Raw genomic sequence first — 15,883 nt, 5'->3', positions numbered from 1 at the left:
AATTATAAAACTTTAATGTTTGTTGAATTGAAGTCAGGGCTTTCTAGACATTCAAGAATTAAGAACCTACTAAATTTGTCTTATGAACCGATTAGTTTCAAGTTTTGGTGAGATCACTAATCCAAACTGCATACACTTGGTTTAGACCAGTCTTTACCATCTTGGGCCCCTAAATGGTAGAATACAACTCCAAGCAACCCCAACCATTGTTGTAGTCCAACCACATCTGGGGACCCGAGCTTGGGAAAGGCTGCTTTAGAGAGTTTGTTTACACACTGCAGTGGAGCTATAATTTTGAAGGAATCGATATTACATGTAATTACATATAATTATATTACATATAATTATTCTTAAATCTTCTATAAAATTCTATTAAACCATTCTGATATAGGAGATCTCTTCTCATTATAAGCAATAAACATGTTAACTGCATGCCAGTCTTATCAAGTCACCATAAGATAATTTCCAGTGCAATCCTATATATTTCTACTCAGAGAAGCCAATGGGACTTATTCCTAGGTAAGGGTATATGGAACTGCAGCCTTAATTTCCCACACCACCACAAAAAGTGCAAGGTTTTCATGTTTCACCACAAATCATTCCACTGAATCAGCGGAGTTATTCATTTGTTTAAAATCAAGCCTATACACTTAAGCACTTAAGATGCTTATACACTTAATATGCTCAGTCATATTATAGTGTCCTTACACAATAGTGTACATATTATGAAGTACTTGCCACAAAGGAAAAGAATATGTATTGATTACCAGTTTGTAGGTTAAACCATGATGACAGGATACCAGAAAGCTGCATGAGGAACAAAAAAAAAAATTATTCTACATAAAGTAAGTCAGACTTACGGACAGACTCGGAAACCAATTTAATAAAACAGCCCCCATTTTGAAAATCTAGCTTGAATTATCCAAAAGCAAATGTGTTTGATATATTGTAAAGTAAAATGCATTTGCACTTTTCAGTGAGATAATTGCATATTTAAAAATGGTTTAAAATGTTATCTTTTATATTTTTGTTTTTAAATTTTGTATATTGATTTTTAATGTCCAGTCTTTTAATCTTTGTAAACCACTCAGAGAGCTTTGGCTATGGGACGGTATATAAATGCAATAAAATAAATAAATAGATAAAATATTTATGTACAACCATTTATATACCACTTTCCTCATATCAATTCAGAAACTAAACATATGTTTTGATTGATGGAGAGTTTCTGTGGACATAGAGAGCTGGGGGAGGAACTCTGAAATGCTCTGTCTTTCCTGGAAAGCCTATAGATGAATAGAGAAATTAATTCTCCAAGGGCCTTCTGTAGCCAAAAGAACACCATCCACCACACAAAAGTGGAAGATATCAGCAGGCCTGAGGAAACTCCAAGGTTCACAGAAGTTCAAAAAGAATTTAGCAGAGTTGTGGGGGGGAACCCTCAAAAACAGAGCACAAGAGGACAGAGCACAATAGAAACAGAAAACTGGGGGAGACTGGGAATGGAGTGGAGCATCCTGGAAGGATGACATAGCAAGACCACTCCACATTTTGTTGCAGGTCCCATATGTTTAAAATATGTATACCTAGGGAATGTTGCCATCATTGAAGATTGGACTAAGAGCTCCATCCAATGAGCATTTTATTGCACGCTCGTTACTGGGCACTCACAGAGTTTGCTCAGGTCCCTCACATGATGTTGTCTGCCTCCCGCACCCCTTCCACCCTTCTGGCCTTCCTTGTGCCATCTCACTAAGCGATGTTTTATTAAACTCGGAATTGCTGCTCTCTCCTGCTGTGTGCAGGAGAAGCAGCGCCATTAGAACAGCGGACTCAATGGGCCTCGTGCTCGTTGTATACTTCCTCTATTGAAAGAGGAACGAAAACACTGGCTGAGAAGCAAAGGTAGGGAGTGTGTTAACCCCTGGTGTGATGGAGAGTTACATTATCCTTGAGGTCTTCTCCTCCATGTTCATGATTCTGTGCTCTTTTTCTTTCTCACAATTTAAAATGAAGTATTTTAAAAACATTTCTTGTCCATTCTTCGGCCTGTTATATTCTACATAGCCAGAAGAGGGAGGGCTTGCCTTTCAAAGAAAGTGAAAAGTATATATGGTATTTATTTATTTCCAAACACCCGATTGTTTTTCCTCTCCAGTATGGATAGAAGCTTCGTGTTATCCAGGTACTAAAATGCTAAAAATTCTGTAAAGAGTAGAGGCAACTTTTATTTTGAAGCTAGAGGTATTTTACAGGAATTAACAACCAAAATCCATAGTTCGAAATCACAAGAAGAGACTGTTTTTTAAAAGGGTTTGTGTAAAACTTGTGAGCCTGAAGATAGTATTGAATATCTTGAACTTTCATTTGAAAAAGGCTGAAATTCAAAACGTCACAATTTGAAGTCTTCTTAGTTTAACCTGATAAATTTATTGTGTGTGTGTGTGTATTTATTCTAAATCACAGTGCTCTTGAGCTAAAAGAGGCAAAACATTACAGTTTTATATCCTCTTTAAAACCTGAAAGTTTGATGTATTTTTATCTGAAGGATGCAGATAGAGAAATATAATAATAGCTAGAGCAGCTGTGCTGGCTCCAGTATTTTGGAGCTGTTTCATTCATTCAGACAATATATCTCTATGCTGTCTTTCATTTCTGAAAATTTTCCAAGGCAATAATTGGGGCCCATCTCCCAAACTGGAACAGAATTATGTCGTGTTATGCCTGACCTTTTCGAGCCCTGAATGCACAGTGACTTTATGGCAGGGATGTTGGGATAGAGCATTTTTGGTTGTCTTAATGCAGTCTACCCCAATTTGGTGTCCTCCAAATATGTGGGGTGACAATTCCCATCATTCTAAGCCAACACATCTGGAGGGCATCAGGTTAGAGAAAGCTGTCTTACTGCCCTGATAAATGTCCAACTTTGCCACCTACTGGATTTGAGCATATAGATAAGAGCAATACGATGAAGCTTGCGGGGGTGGTGGTGGTGGGAAAGGATGCATATTTAACCTAAATGAAAATCTAAATGCTTTGGCATTCAGAGATGTAATATTCCCCTAGTATAGTGTTTTTGATTGAAAGATACAGGTCAAAACAGCTAACTTGTAGCTAAATCTGAGACCCTCACAGGCAGTAACATCTTATTACAAATCCGTAATCATTTAGTCAATATTGTAGTTTAGAAGCACCTTCCTTTAACATTTTTAACATTGTTTAATTTTGTTGCCCTTTGCTTTTCTGGAGCACTTACAATGAAATCTCTTTAGTTTCTGGAGCACTTACAATGAAATCTCTTTGGTAACGTCTTCTATTTTATTACTGCTTAGATTTCTACTGCTTAGATTTCTACTGCTTAGATTTCATGGCTGATATTGTTGACTTCTTGGATTTTTATTACTGCTTCCTTAAGTATTTTTCACTGGATGACAGTGATGTATAATTGTGTCTTCATTTGGTCTAGTTGAAATCACAGGTGCTTTTGTCCTAACAGAACTAAGTACCAGAAATATTTTACTGTTTATATCTATGTTCACTGCTCTGGAATCTGTTAGATAATTGAGCGGTATATAAATGTAAATAAATAAATAAGAACCAATTTGCACTTTGTACCAAAAAAGGGAAGTGGATCAGCAGCCTGTGAGGGATTTTCTCTCAAGCACTGCCACCACCTAGGGGGAAACCACTCGTACTCTGGGCAATCCCACCTATGGCTTTCTTATTTTTCTTTAACGAATGTTTATATTTCAGGGCCTAAGGAGCTGCCTGCCACTATAACTCAGAGTTCCACAATCTGATCCTTTTCCACTGCCACCAATTCTCTTAGAATACTTTAAAAGTTCCTAGTAGATATGAAGTCGTGAGATGGGCACTACCTCTAGAGACAAGATGAACTATTGAACAAGTTGGTTTATTAAAGAGATCTTTTGTACATAAAGGAATACTAATATTTACTTTGGGATTACTCAAGAAACACTGTTGCTACTACAAGCCTCTTAACTACTTCTTTTACCTCAGGCCAAATTCCCTAAACTTCAACCCTACCAAATACACTCAGAACCAGGTCCAGCTCTTGGGTATAGACCTCCTCTGACTCCAAAAGCTCCTTCTGTTGTATTTCTGGTTACTTAGACCATTTATCATGGTTTTAATACCTCCTTTTACTGGCAAGTGCTTAGGACAGCCTCCTGGTACAACTCAGACACCTGCTCCCTATTCCTGATCTTTATCGGTCAGGTAGGGTTATCCTAAAGAGAAAAAACAGCTTAATACTGAGTCTGTCTCATCTTTCTCCTAGTCCTTCTATAACACCACCTACCAACTAGCAGATGTTCTGTGTGACTAACAGCTGACTCCCTGAACTAGGCATGTGCTCCGCTCCGATTAGGAGCGGAGAAACAGTAGCGAATTGGCCTGCTCCGCCTTACCCAGAGGCAGAGTAGAAGCGGACCGCGGACCCCTAGAAGCAAGGCGAAGAGAAGCGACCATTTTTCGGAGCTCCTATTTCAGGTGGACCGCTCCGATCGCCATCTTGAAAACATTTCGCCCATAGGATTGCATTGCGGGAAATAATCGCGGATAACTGGGTTGTTTTTGAAGCTATCGTTCTGAAAATTGTTGTGCTCAGAGAGTCGTGGATGGGGGTCATTTTGAGACTACTCTCACCTCTCTGCGTCGTGTGGGTCGCGTGCTAGAATTTTTTAAAAATCGGGTAAACAAATGGACAGCGCGGGTCAAATGGCGCTTTTCGCCCATAAGATTGCATTGAGGAAAACAATCGGGGATAACTAGGTTGATTTTTAAGCTATCGTTCTGAAAATTCTTGTGCACAGAGAGTCGTGGATGGGGGTCATTTTGAGACTACTCTCACCTCTGCGTGGTGCGGGTCGCGCGCTAGAATTTTTTTAAAAATCGGCGGGAAAAATACCTTTTTCAAAGGGCTGAGGGGCAGAGTCAGCTCCCGGTCATGATCACATGATCCCAAAGTTAGAGGAGGGCATAGGCAAAACGGGTAACTTGGGATTCTGGGAAACTTCTCTTTCTTAATCTGAACGGACTTTTCCCAGTGTTTTTTAACACAGTAGCCCCACCAAATGCACAAACACAACTTGAAATCATATACTAAGCCAATAATAAGAGATAGAAACACAGCACTGCTACCCACCCTAACTTTGGGGAACAACTGAAAAGATGTGGTGCAAGGGGATGAGCTCCCCTAGGGCATCTCATCGTGGACGTGCCCCCACTCTCTCCTGTACTGGAAGGCCATCAGAGCCTTCCAAAGAGAGTAACTTGGTGGAGCAATGCCTATCATGAGTCGAAGTGAGCGTTCTACTTCTCTCTTAGTGGTGGAGCGATGCCTATTATGAGTTGAAGTGAGCGTTTACTTCTTAGAGCTGTTGGTGAAGCAATGGCTTTCTTGAGCTGAACTGGCAGCTGCTTCCCTCTCCCCCGGGCACGTCCCCCTATTGCTGGTAAAAGACAGATATAGCCTTTTTAAAAAGTTCTTCTTGCTGTTTATTCAGCAACACTGCTGCTTTTAATTCCACCCCTCCTTCGTTTATTTATTTGTTTATTTATTCCATTTTATATGCATTACTGGCTTATCCTTGGCTCACTTCCTTATGCCCCCAGAAATGCCAGCTGCATGCCTGCCTGCCTTCCCTCCCTCCTCCCCTGCCCAACTCGCAGGGATGTTGTGTGTGTGTGTGTGGCTTTGACTCAGGGGAGAAGTCCTTCCTGCGCTCACTTGGAGTTTTGGAAGTTCCAAATTTTGCAGGTTTAAGCCCCGCCAAAAAACAGGGGATGATGGGACTGCCTTGAGTCTCGGCGTGCGTATGTATCCCTGGATAAGCTTTCATGGTGGTGAGTTTGTGGGTTTTTTTTAACGTGCAAAATTGACGGAGCTATGGAAAGGGGTGTTGGATTTTCATAAATTCCCCAAAAATCAGGGGATGATGGGACTGCCTTGAGTCTCGGCATGCGTATGTATCCCTGGATAAGCTTTCATGGTGGCGAGTTTGAGGTTTCTAACGTGCAAATTGACGGAGCTATGTAAAGGGGTGTGAATGGGGTGCCCGATTTTCAAAAATTCCCCAAAAATCAGGGGATGATGGGATTGCCTTGAAACTTGGCGTCCATGGGGACACATGGGTAAGCTGTCATGGGACCAAAGGATAGGTTTCTAACGTGCAAATTGACGTAGTTGTAGAATGGGACAATTTGGGGTGAGTTAAGCCGCGCCAAAAATCAGGGGATGATGGGATTGCCTTGAGTCTGGGCGTCCATGTGGACACATGGATAAGCTTTCATGGTGCCAAGTTTGAATTTTCTAACATGCAAATTGACGGAGCTATCCCAAGGGGTCTGAATGGGGTGCCTGATTTTCAAAAATTCCCCAAAAATCAGGGGATGATGGGATTCCCTTGAAACTTGGCGTGCGTGTGTATACCCCCATGAGGTGTCATGGTGCCAAACGTGAGGTTTCTAACTTGATCAGAAAAAAAGTTGTATAATTTTTTTAGCTTTCAATGCAACCCTATGGGGGGAAAAACGGAGCTCCGATCCGGATCCGGAGCTCCGAGCGGAGCGGAGCGGAAGTGGGCGGAGCGGGGGCGGGTCGAAGCAGCCCGCTCCGAAAATCGCGGATCTGCAAGTGAAGCGGAGCGGGGGGTCCGTGCACACCCCTACCCTGAACCCCTGACTGGACTGCTCCTTTCTACCTAGTTAGACCCCCACCCCCAGCCAATCAAAAACAAATTTATCTCATCTAAAATTATGAAAAGCAGTCATCACTCTGCCTCTCTCTTCCCCTTTAGAATGTCACCAAGCAGCTACTACTAAAATAAGTCTTCAACACAGTAACAACACTAGGTATCAAGCCTACTCAGCTATATAATAGCCAGACAGAATATTTAGAGAATTACCATTACATACATGGCACTACCATTGCATACATTTCTTCACACAGCAAAATGGACAGACTTCCTTCAGATTATTGTTACTACAACAACATCGAAGAAGTTGTAAAACATTGGGGGATTGAAAGCAACTTGAAATGGCAATCTAATACTATATATATCTCTTTGGAAGTAAACCCTACTTATTTTTTGATGATCCTGTCTCCACCCAAATAGAATTACCACTTATTTTAACTGCTTCTTAACATTCAGTTTATTACTGGCCTGTTGCATAGAAATAGAGCATGTGAAATTGTTCTTGGCAAGAAAACAAGTAAAGGACAATGTTTTACCTGAGTGATCTGTGTGTGTCAGGCTGCTGGTTAAGACTGGTGCGGGGGAGGGGGAGGCAACCCTATATACAAGTATGCAATCAATGAAACAAAACTCACCAAAAATCTACAGAGCTACAGTGAACAAAATGTTCCATTGATGGACTTATTTTCCCTGACTGAGGCAGCTTTGCAGAAATTTCACATGCCTAGAGTTGCTGGATTCAAAGCCTGAGAACCTTCATATAGCTTTAAATCCTTTGCTGTGGCTGGAGATAAGGCATGTGTGGCTTCCTCTGCCAGTTCTATCCCCTTCACCCCTCCCCAACCTGCTGAAATTGGATCATGGCCCCAGGTATATCACACAGCAAGGAGTAAACAACATGGTTGGCGAGGGAATGACCAGAAGAAGTTGTAACTGATTATCTCCTGCTGTATTAAGAGATTTAGTGTACAATCTTATGCATGTTTCAATAGAAAAATGTCCTATAAGTTCCAGCATCCCTTCAGCCAGCCATGGTGGCTGGGGCGTGCTGGGAACTGTTCTTTTCTGTCAAAACATGCATAAGATTGCAGCCTTAAAGGTGAATATGAATATTTTCTGGAATGAAAAAAGGCAATTTAAACCAAGAAGGGAGCCATGTAAGAAGAGCCCAACTTAATCAGACTAACATTTCTCCTCCTAACGCTCTTGGTCTTGATGATAAAAGGACAGGAAGAGAAGGAGTCCCCCTGGTCCTGAACAGTGCAGGCCTTACCATTAGGTGGCAGATACTGGGGAGGGCATAAGAAGAGCCATGCGGGTTCAGGCCAGGGGTCTATCTAGTGCAGCATTCTGTGCACAGAATGGCCAACCAGATGCCTACAGGAAGCCCACAAGTAGGACATGAGCAGTGGCAGCGACCTGGTTGTCCCTCCTGAGCTCCCCGGTTGTTCCTGCACAGCCTGTCCTGGGGCCCCTAAACTAGTCTGCTGCCTCAAGTGTGGTGGAGAACACTATCCAATTGTAAGTGTTGAGGTATGTTTCAACGGCCAGTACAGCCAACTTCTGTACATGACATAGGCAGGGACAGAATCATGCCCGTTGCCACAAACAGCAAAATGTCTTGGGCCACCCCATATTGAGACTATAGGGGGTGCAGGAAGCAAGGATACAAAATAGAACTCAGTGGCGGTCCAAGAAATTTTGCTGCCTAAATGGACGCCAAAGAGTGCTGCCCCTCCCTTTCCTACTCTGGCAGGAGTGGGGAACCTTTTTCACCTTGAGGGCAAAATTTAATTTCAGATAATCTCTCAGGGGCCACATTCCAGTGGTGTGTGGGACCCAGGGCCAGTGCCAGACTATATTGCGCCCTAGGCAGGCATGTTCTGAAGCCGCCGCCCCGCTCGCTCACTCACTCACTCACCGCCCCCTCACTCGCCTGCCCACTCCCTCCCACTCCCGGCTTTGAAGCCAGGACGCTGGGGTTGGGGGCTGGGGCAGAGGCTTTGAAGCAGCATGCCTGGGTCGCGGAGCCAGAGCATGTCGCGGGCAAGAGCCAGGCCGGGGCGAGGCGAGGCGGTGGCGACGACGACGCAGGGTGGGGCCGCCGCCGCCACAGGCCGGCCCACCGTCCCCCTCACAGCCGCCACCTCCGGGACGTGAGGAGCCCCCTGCCTGGCTGCCCCTGCTGCTCCCCCCCGCGGGCCGGTCAGCTGGTTAAAAAAAGAAAAAAAATGAAGCGGCACGCCTGGAAGTACTGAAGCCCCCGCCTCCAACCCCAGCATCCTGGCTTCGAAGGAGCCAGGATGCTGGGGCTGGGCGGAGGCTGGGGCAGTGGCTCTGGAACAGCACACCCAGAAGCCGCTCTAGGAGAGCAACTTCCGGGTACGCTGTTCGGCGCCCTTGTTTGCTTGGTGCTCTAGGCGGCTGCCTGAGTTGCCTCTATGGCAGCACCGGGCCTGGTGGGACCAAAGGCTAAAATGCAAATAAATAAAATATGGGCATATTGTGTAGAATAAAGCTCTTACTGGCACTTACTAACCCTTAAGAGAGGCACTTCAACTTTTTAGAAAGGAGGGGACTGCTTAAAATCCAGAAAACCACCAAACAATCTGTGGTTGGGGGAGACAGGCAAGGCTGTTTGGGGACCCCAACTAGGACCCCAGGAGGGCCAATATGGCCCCTGGGCCTGAGGTTCTCCACCCCTGCACTAGGGCCAACATTTCAATCTTTTCATTACACCGTTCCGACACCTATTTTTCTATTCCCCAGCACCACTACCACAATGCTGCTGCCTAAAAGCAGGTTAGCTTCACCCTGCTACATGACAAGGCTAAACCTGGCAGAGTTGCCATAATGCTCATCACTCACAGTTCTTATTCTTGAGCCACTCTGAGTGTCTCAGAGCTTCCTTTTTCCTGATTAGCGCTGCCACTCTGAGGCTTCCCCTACCCCTCAAAGAATCAGTAGAATATATATATATATATATATATATATATATATATATATATATATATATACACATACATACATACACACACACACACACACACACACACGTCTGAAGTAGGGTGAAATGTTTTTTTAAAAAACTATGAGTAATAGTGCCGCTGGGTCTGAGATTCTGTCTCTCTCACCTCATCCAAAAGTAACACCATTTCATCTTGTTTTACAGTGAGACTGTATAACATTTTAGATTGCACCATTTCAGCTGAGCTTGTGCACTTGGGCTCTTCTCCAGGACAGATTTCATTTGGAGACAGGGACAGCAAAGCCTGTTCAGTTGGGGTTGTAAAGGCAGGTTCTCTGATGAGTCTGACACAAGATTTTTGCATCATCAAACATTTTGCTATCTGTGCTGAGAATGCAGGTTATGCAGCTCGACTTAAAGCTTATGGAAACCCATTAAGACTCTTTAGCTGTAAGGGAACTCTCATGCTTCAGGGCATATGCTGATTGCCTTCAGGGGTCAGAAAGATTTTTTTCCCTCTATAAGAGATCAGTGCAACATTTGCTAATGCATCTAGCTAAGACATTTTGCAATCCTGTAGCTTCAGGCAGGCCCAGGCCCATCCTGTAAAAAAAAGTAGCTCGGGTCCCCTTGATCAGTGAACTATGCTGAATTGGCAACTTGCTCTTCGCCTCTAGAGACTAATAGGTTACAATGCAACAGGAGCGAAGACGTTTTCTTGCATGCACAGAACAGATGCTTGGTAGATAATGCAAATAGTAAAGAGCAAACCCATTTCATCACTGTGTGTAACTACTTCATACGTCGATCTGCTCGGAATCGTATAAGGATGGGCCAAACTAGATGTATGGCATCAATTTATGTAAAATATGTGTGTTTGCCCCATTCACAGAGAAAACGTGCAGTTTGGACGAATCTGTCTGTTTTGATTTCACCCTTTTGCAAGCCCAACCTCCTTATTGGCTTGTGAATTTATTTTATTTTTATTTTATTGCATTTGTATACTGCCCCATAGCCAAAGCTTTCTGGGCGGCTAAACCCCACCCTCCCACACCCATGCTTCTCAGACTTCTGGCTATGATCAAATGTGTGCACAACCCCTCCCCAACTCTGCACAAAACTTCACACGTATTTTCATGTGCATTTTCATACATATGAAAATTCATATGCATTTCCCCTAATTTACATGAGTGATTTCCCCTAGTATGTTCCCTTCATATGGCATTTTCCCTAATGGATGCATTCTTTTTTGTAAATGTAACATCCCCTAATTTTTAACACATTTTTTGATTGGAGAACTGCATTGCAAAATTCAGAGAAGTGTGAAAACTTAAGACACTTTGCAATATGGTTTGCATATTAATTTGGGAAGTTCAAATTAGGTCAGTTTGTATTAAAATCTGAACCTAACTAGCTTCTCCCCGACTGTTACTCTGTACATAAATAGGAGTATGCAAGGCAGAGAAACAAAACTTCCCATGACTAATGTTGCATTGACCCTGTTGAGACAACAGGCTAAGCCATAGTGGTTAAGCATTTTGAGCTAAACATTATGGTTTAGCTGTGTGAACCATTCCCAACCATGGTGGCTATATAACCATGCTCACTAACCCTTTGCTGTGAAAGAGTTAGTGGTCTAACCATGGCTTAGTGTATTGTCTGAACAGGCCCACTCTGTAGCTATTAGCATTTTTCTCCATGCCCAGCTCTCCTCTATGATCAGAGCCAAGCTGGTGAAACCCTAGCAGCCTCATTACGAACCAATTGAAGCTTCTGGACTGTCTTCAGTGGCAGCCCCATGTAGAAATTATTACAGTAATCTAACCTGACACTGCCAAGAGCAGAAATAGACAACCTCTTTGATCTCGAATGCTGCATATGGCAATGGGTGGTGGATCAGGAGCTGCACACATGTGTGCACATGACTGCACATACACATGCAAGTGAACACACCCAAACACAACCCTTCTCAAATATGCACTCATCTGTGTACTCACACACAACAGTCTTGGCTGCATGAGCATAAGAAGGGAGAAGTTAAAGGGGGAAGGACCATGGTGACCTCGCTTCCAAGGGAAACGCCAGCACAAGTCCTCAACTCTTTTATGCTGCAGCTTGGGGGGAAAGTCCTGTGGTGGTTGTGAGTCAGTGGCTGTATCCATTTCACAGCCACTGTGGGGGCAAAGAAGATGTTTAGACAGCCCCTTGTAGACTACAGCATGAATAACTTGGGCCTGGAGCAGATTTTTCAGGAAAGGGCACCACTGTCCACTGCTGTTACCAGGAGCAGGTCAGATGCAAGAGTATCCCAAAGTGTCAGGAGTGAGGCCTTAGCTATACCTAAGGTTTATCCTGGGATTGTCCCAGGGCCATTCCTGTTCATGTAAATGACACACAGGATATCCCAGGAGCAGGCAGGGATGACCCCGAGATGATCCTGGGATAAACCTTAGGTCTAGCTAAGGCCTCAGTCTGATCTGGACCCAGAAGCTTATCTGAGGAAGAGGTTTGGAACCCTACAAAAAGCCGCCAGCATATCTGAGACACCTGTTAAGCAGACTGACTTACCTCAGACACCTTGCACCATTCTGCAGTGCTCTGCCCTCACTTCGGTCTCAGAGTGTTCAGACCCCAGTATGAGGAACTGACCTTGGATACCAAGCTATAAGCCCACAGCTGGGGGTGGGGGATACAATCCTGTACAGACCATACTGTACAACCAATGATACCTCCATCTTGTATATATTAAACTTGGTTTGATTGTCCTCATCTAATCCAGAACTGCCACCACATCCCATAATATTTAAAAATACTTATGGGTGGACCTCAGCTGCAGTACTGTGTGCCTTCACACTCCCATTAGCAACCAGCAGGAATGAAGCATGTGGGTGTGAAGGTTCACAATGTGAAAGCCCATCTCCAAATGAACATGTTCTGTTGAGCCAAGTGGACATCAGAGATTCTCTCTCTGACTGGGTTCAGATGACACAATAACCAACAGTGGGTTAAATAGTCAACAATGGGTTAAATCATCAATGGCGGGTTATTGGCTGTCAGAACTTTTTCACACCACAATTGGTTATTCACCATGGTTGGTTACTCAGCTGTGCAGAGCTGATTATTTGAACAACCATTGGTTATCATGTCATGTGTTGGGCATCATTGGCTATTTTGTTGCATACAGTTGGTTATTTTCGGCAACTACAGAGTCCCCTGGCAAGAGTGACCAAAGTGGCGGCTGCCACTCTAGTCTAGGCAGCAGAACTAGCAATGGCTGGTGGGATACCAGTAAGAAGATTGGGGGGGAGAGAGAGGCAGTAGTCAACTTGACGCTGGCCTTAATCTACACCATGGTTGATTATAATCATGTTGTGTGGGGAGTACCCCCTCGATAATCAACCGTGGAGTTGACTATTAACCCACCATTGACTATTGTGTTGTCCAAACACAGCCCTCCTCTCTCTCCCATTTTCTGTGCCATCCCCATGGTGATTGTTACCAGAATTCACTGAAAGTACAAATGTTTCATCTGTGTCTATATAAGTATAATAGAATGCCCCTTTCCCTGATCCCGCCCAGTTTCTGACATGATAAATATGGGTAAAAAAAAAAAGTCATCCTAATTTTCTCCAAGTAGTTTCTGTCTAAGTTTCTCCATGTATTTTCTATGAAGTTTCTATCTTCATATAGTTCCATTACAAACATATGTCTAAAAGTTTGAGTATCTGTATTACACTGGCAATTTCCTTTGGACTGAAACATTGTGGCCAAAACCAGCAGTGGAATGATCACAACAATTTACTCCCTATAATTTATTCCAAGAAGTTCCTATTAATTACTATGGGGGAAAAACATGTTTTATTAAAAACTATCCTGCTGCATACTCTATTGGGTTCTTTCTTGGTGACAGCAGACTGCTTTGCTTTTAGCAACATTAATGCATTTTCAGTGAGAAAAATTTATATTCCATTTTCTTTGACAGTATTTCCATGAACTTTGGATTCCAGCTAGGATTAAGTTACTTGATCAACATTTTCCTTGAAAAAAAGGTACATCCTTCCACAACTTGCTTACAAGAAGTGAATTAAATGAACATAGGTAGCATTCATGGATAAAGGTATTTTTTTTCCAGTTTGGGGGAGAAAGAATGGGAGTTATGGAAGGGACAGGAAGTAAAATGGCTAAAGCAGAACTAATTTTTCATTGTTAAAATGCCCAGTCCCCTTTCAAATAGACTCTTTATTTCCATGCTTTTAGTGGATTGGCTGAAATATGTATTTCCAATAATGTTCAGATTAAATTAATACAATGTCAAGCTAAATACATTCCTTAATTTCTGGTATAATGCTCAGTTTATGATGATTTTATCAACCCTTTTTGAATTAGTCATTTAAATAAATATACTTACACAAACAGGAGTATTCCCAACAAAGACAATCAAAGGAAGAACTGGTAGGTAGACAAAACAATTAAGCATCTTATTTTAACAGGGTTTTCTTCTCTTATTGTGAATAAGCGTTGATTAAAAAAAATCTTCCTTGTTAAGTCAACCTAAAGAGTCAAAGAACAGGTTTGCAAATTATTAACTATACTTTGATCATCCTGATCCAGCAAGTAATACTCTCAGAGAGTCTTCCTAATATGAGTCTTCTCTGAGGCATATGTTGAGGGAGAAATGTCCATGATAATTATGATTATTAGTAGTAATATGAATAGTAATAGTAGTAGTATTTAAATTTTTAGATGCATTTCTTAAAAATTAAAGACTTAAGGCAACTTACAACAAAATTTTAAAATACACGAATTTGAAACAATTTAAAACTGCTAAAATCAATTATCAATAAAGTACTATGAGCCCATAAAACAACTAAAATATTAGTAACTATCATAAACAATTCAACTGATGCATTAATTTATCAACCTTCATTTGTGTGTATGCCTGATTTCAGTAATCTGATTCCTAGAATAGGAGATACATTTATTAATTAATTTATTATGACATTTAGATCCCTCCTTTTTTCCCACGTGCAAGGAACCCAAGGTGGCTTATATGGTCGTCTTCTTCTTTGTTTTTATCCTCACAACAATCCTGTGAGGTTGGTTAGAGTTAAAGTCAGTGAGCTTCATGGGTGCATGGGAACTAGAACCCAGATCTCATGAGTCTTAGTCCAACACTCTAACTACACTGGCACTATATCTGGGCCGGGTTGAGATTTAAATTGTTTCTATTCATCATATTATATTGCCTAATTAGCGTCCTTACTCTTAAATGCTATCCCACCAAAACTAAGCACTTTTAATTTTGTTTAGTTATTATTTAAATTTTTATTATTATTTATTTATTATTTAAAGCATTTTTATAGCGCCGCCTCACCATTTCTGGCATCAAGGTGCTTTACAATAACATATAAAACAATTCCATTAAAACCCTCAACCCACATTAAAACAATTCCATTAAAACCCTCATCCTCAAACCATTAATGCATTTACATCCTAGTTTTCTGTAGAGGCTAAATACTAAAGGTGGCTAAGGCTGCAATCCTATACTCACTTAGATACATAATTGTACATAAACAAATGTATCAAAGTTTGTACTGCAAGTATAAATAATCAGAAGCAACTTCTACATTTACAGAACGTCTGCATAATCATTAAGGGGTACTGGTTGAACTGAATTGTTTATTACTGTCACAGACCAATACAGATTTTTTTACAAACAAAGATACAAATAGGAGTAATTAAATAAAACCAGTGAAATTTGAAAATAATTTCCACCTAATAATAATAATAATAATAATAATAATAATAATAATTTATTTGTTACCCGCCTCTCCCTCTGGATCAAGGCGGGGTACAACGCTAATAAAAACACCATAAAATACATACAACTAATTCAAATGTTTAAAACCAGTGCATCGTTAAAAGCAGCACACCATTAAAAAAGGCATCTTAAAATTCAACTGGGTAGGCCTGCCGGAAAAGATCAGTCTTTATGGCTTTCTTAAATTCTGGAAGACTGCTAAGTTGACGAATCTCTCCCGACAAGCCATTCTACAAACTGGGAGCGGCAGAAGAAAAGGTCTTCTGGGTAATAGTTGTCAGCCTTGTTTTTGTTGGCTGGATTAAATTCTTCCCAGAGGACCTGAGTGTGCGGGGCGGATTGTATGGGAGAAGGCAATCCCGCAGGTAGCCTGGA

The 15,883-nt window shown here is 42.1% G+C and overlaps 1 protein-coding gene across 2 annotated transcripts in view; it reads right to left on the bottom strand.

Moving 5' to 3' along the window:
* The window catches only part of HABP2 (hyaluronan binding protein 2), a 46,269-nt gene extending 32,036 nt beyond the window's left edge, over positions 1 to 14,233 (bottom strand). For both annotated transcript variants that reach the window (XM_063132684.1, XM_063132685.1), the window contains exons 1-2: positions 14,096 to 14,233; positions 768 to 807 (exon numbers count right to left, since the gene is read on the bottom strand). In XM_063132684.1, coding sequence (XP_062988754.1) covers positions 768 to 807; positions 14,096 to 14,164 — 109 coding nt within the window. In that variant the 5' untranslated portion in view covers positions 14,165 to 14,233. The remainder of the gene's footprint in view (positions 1 to 767; positions 808 to 14,095) is intronic.
* Between the last annotated feature and the right edge of the window lie 1,650 nt (positions 14,234 to 15,883).

Source organism: Elgaria multicarinata, chromosome 8, assembly GCF_023053635.1.
Source record: "Elgaria multicarinata webbii isolate HBS135686 ecotype San Diego chromosome 8, rElgMul1.1.pri, whole genome shotgun sequence".
Classification (NCBI taxonomy): Eukaryota; Metazoa; Chordata; class Lepidosauria; order Squamata; family Anguidae; genus Elgaria; species Elgaria multicarinata.
Note: the sequence above shows the minus strand (reverse complement) of the source record. Positions and strands in the feature narration are given on the sequence as shown.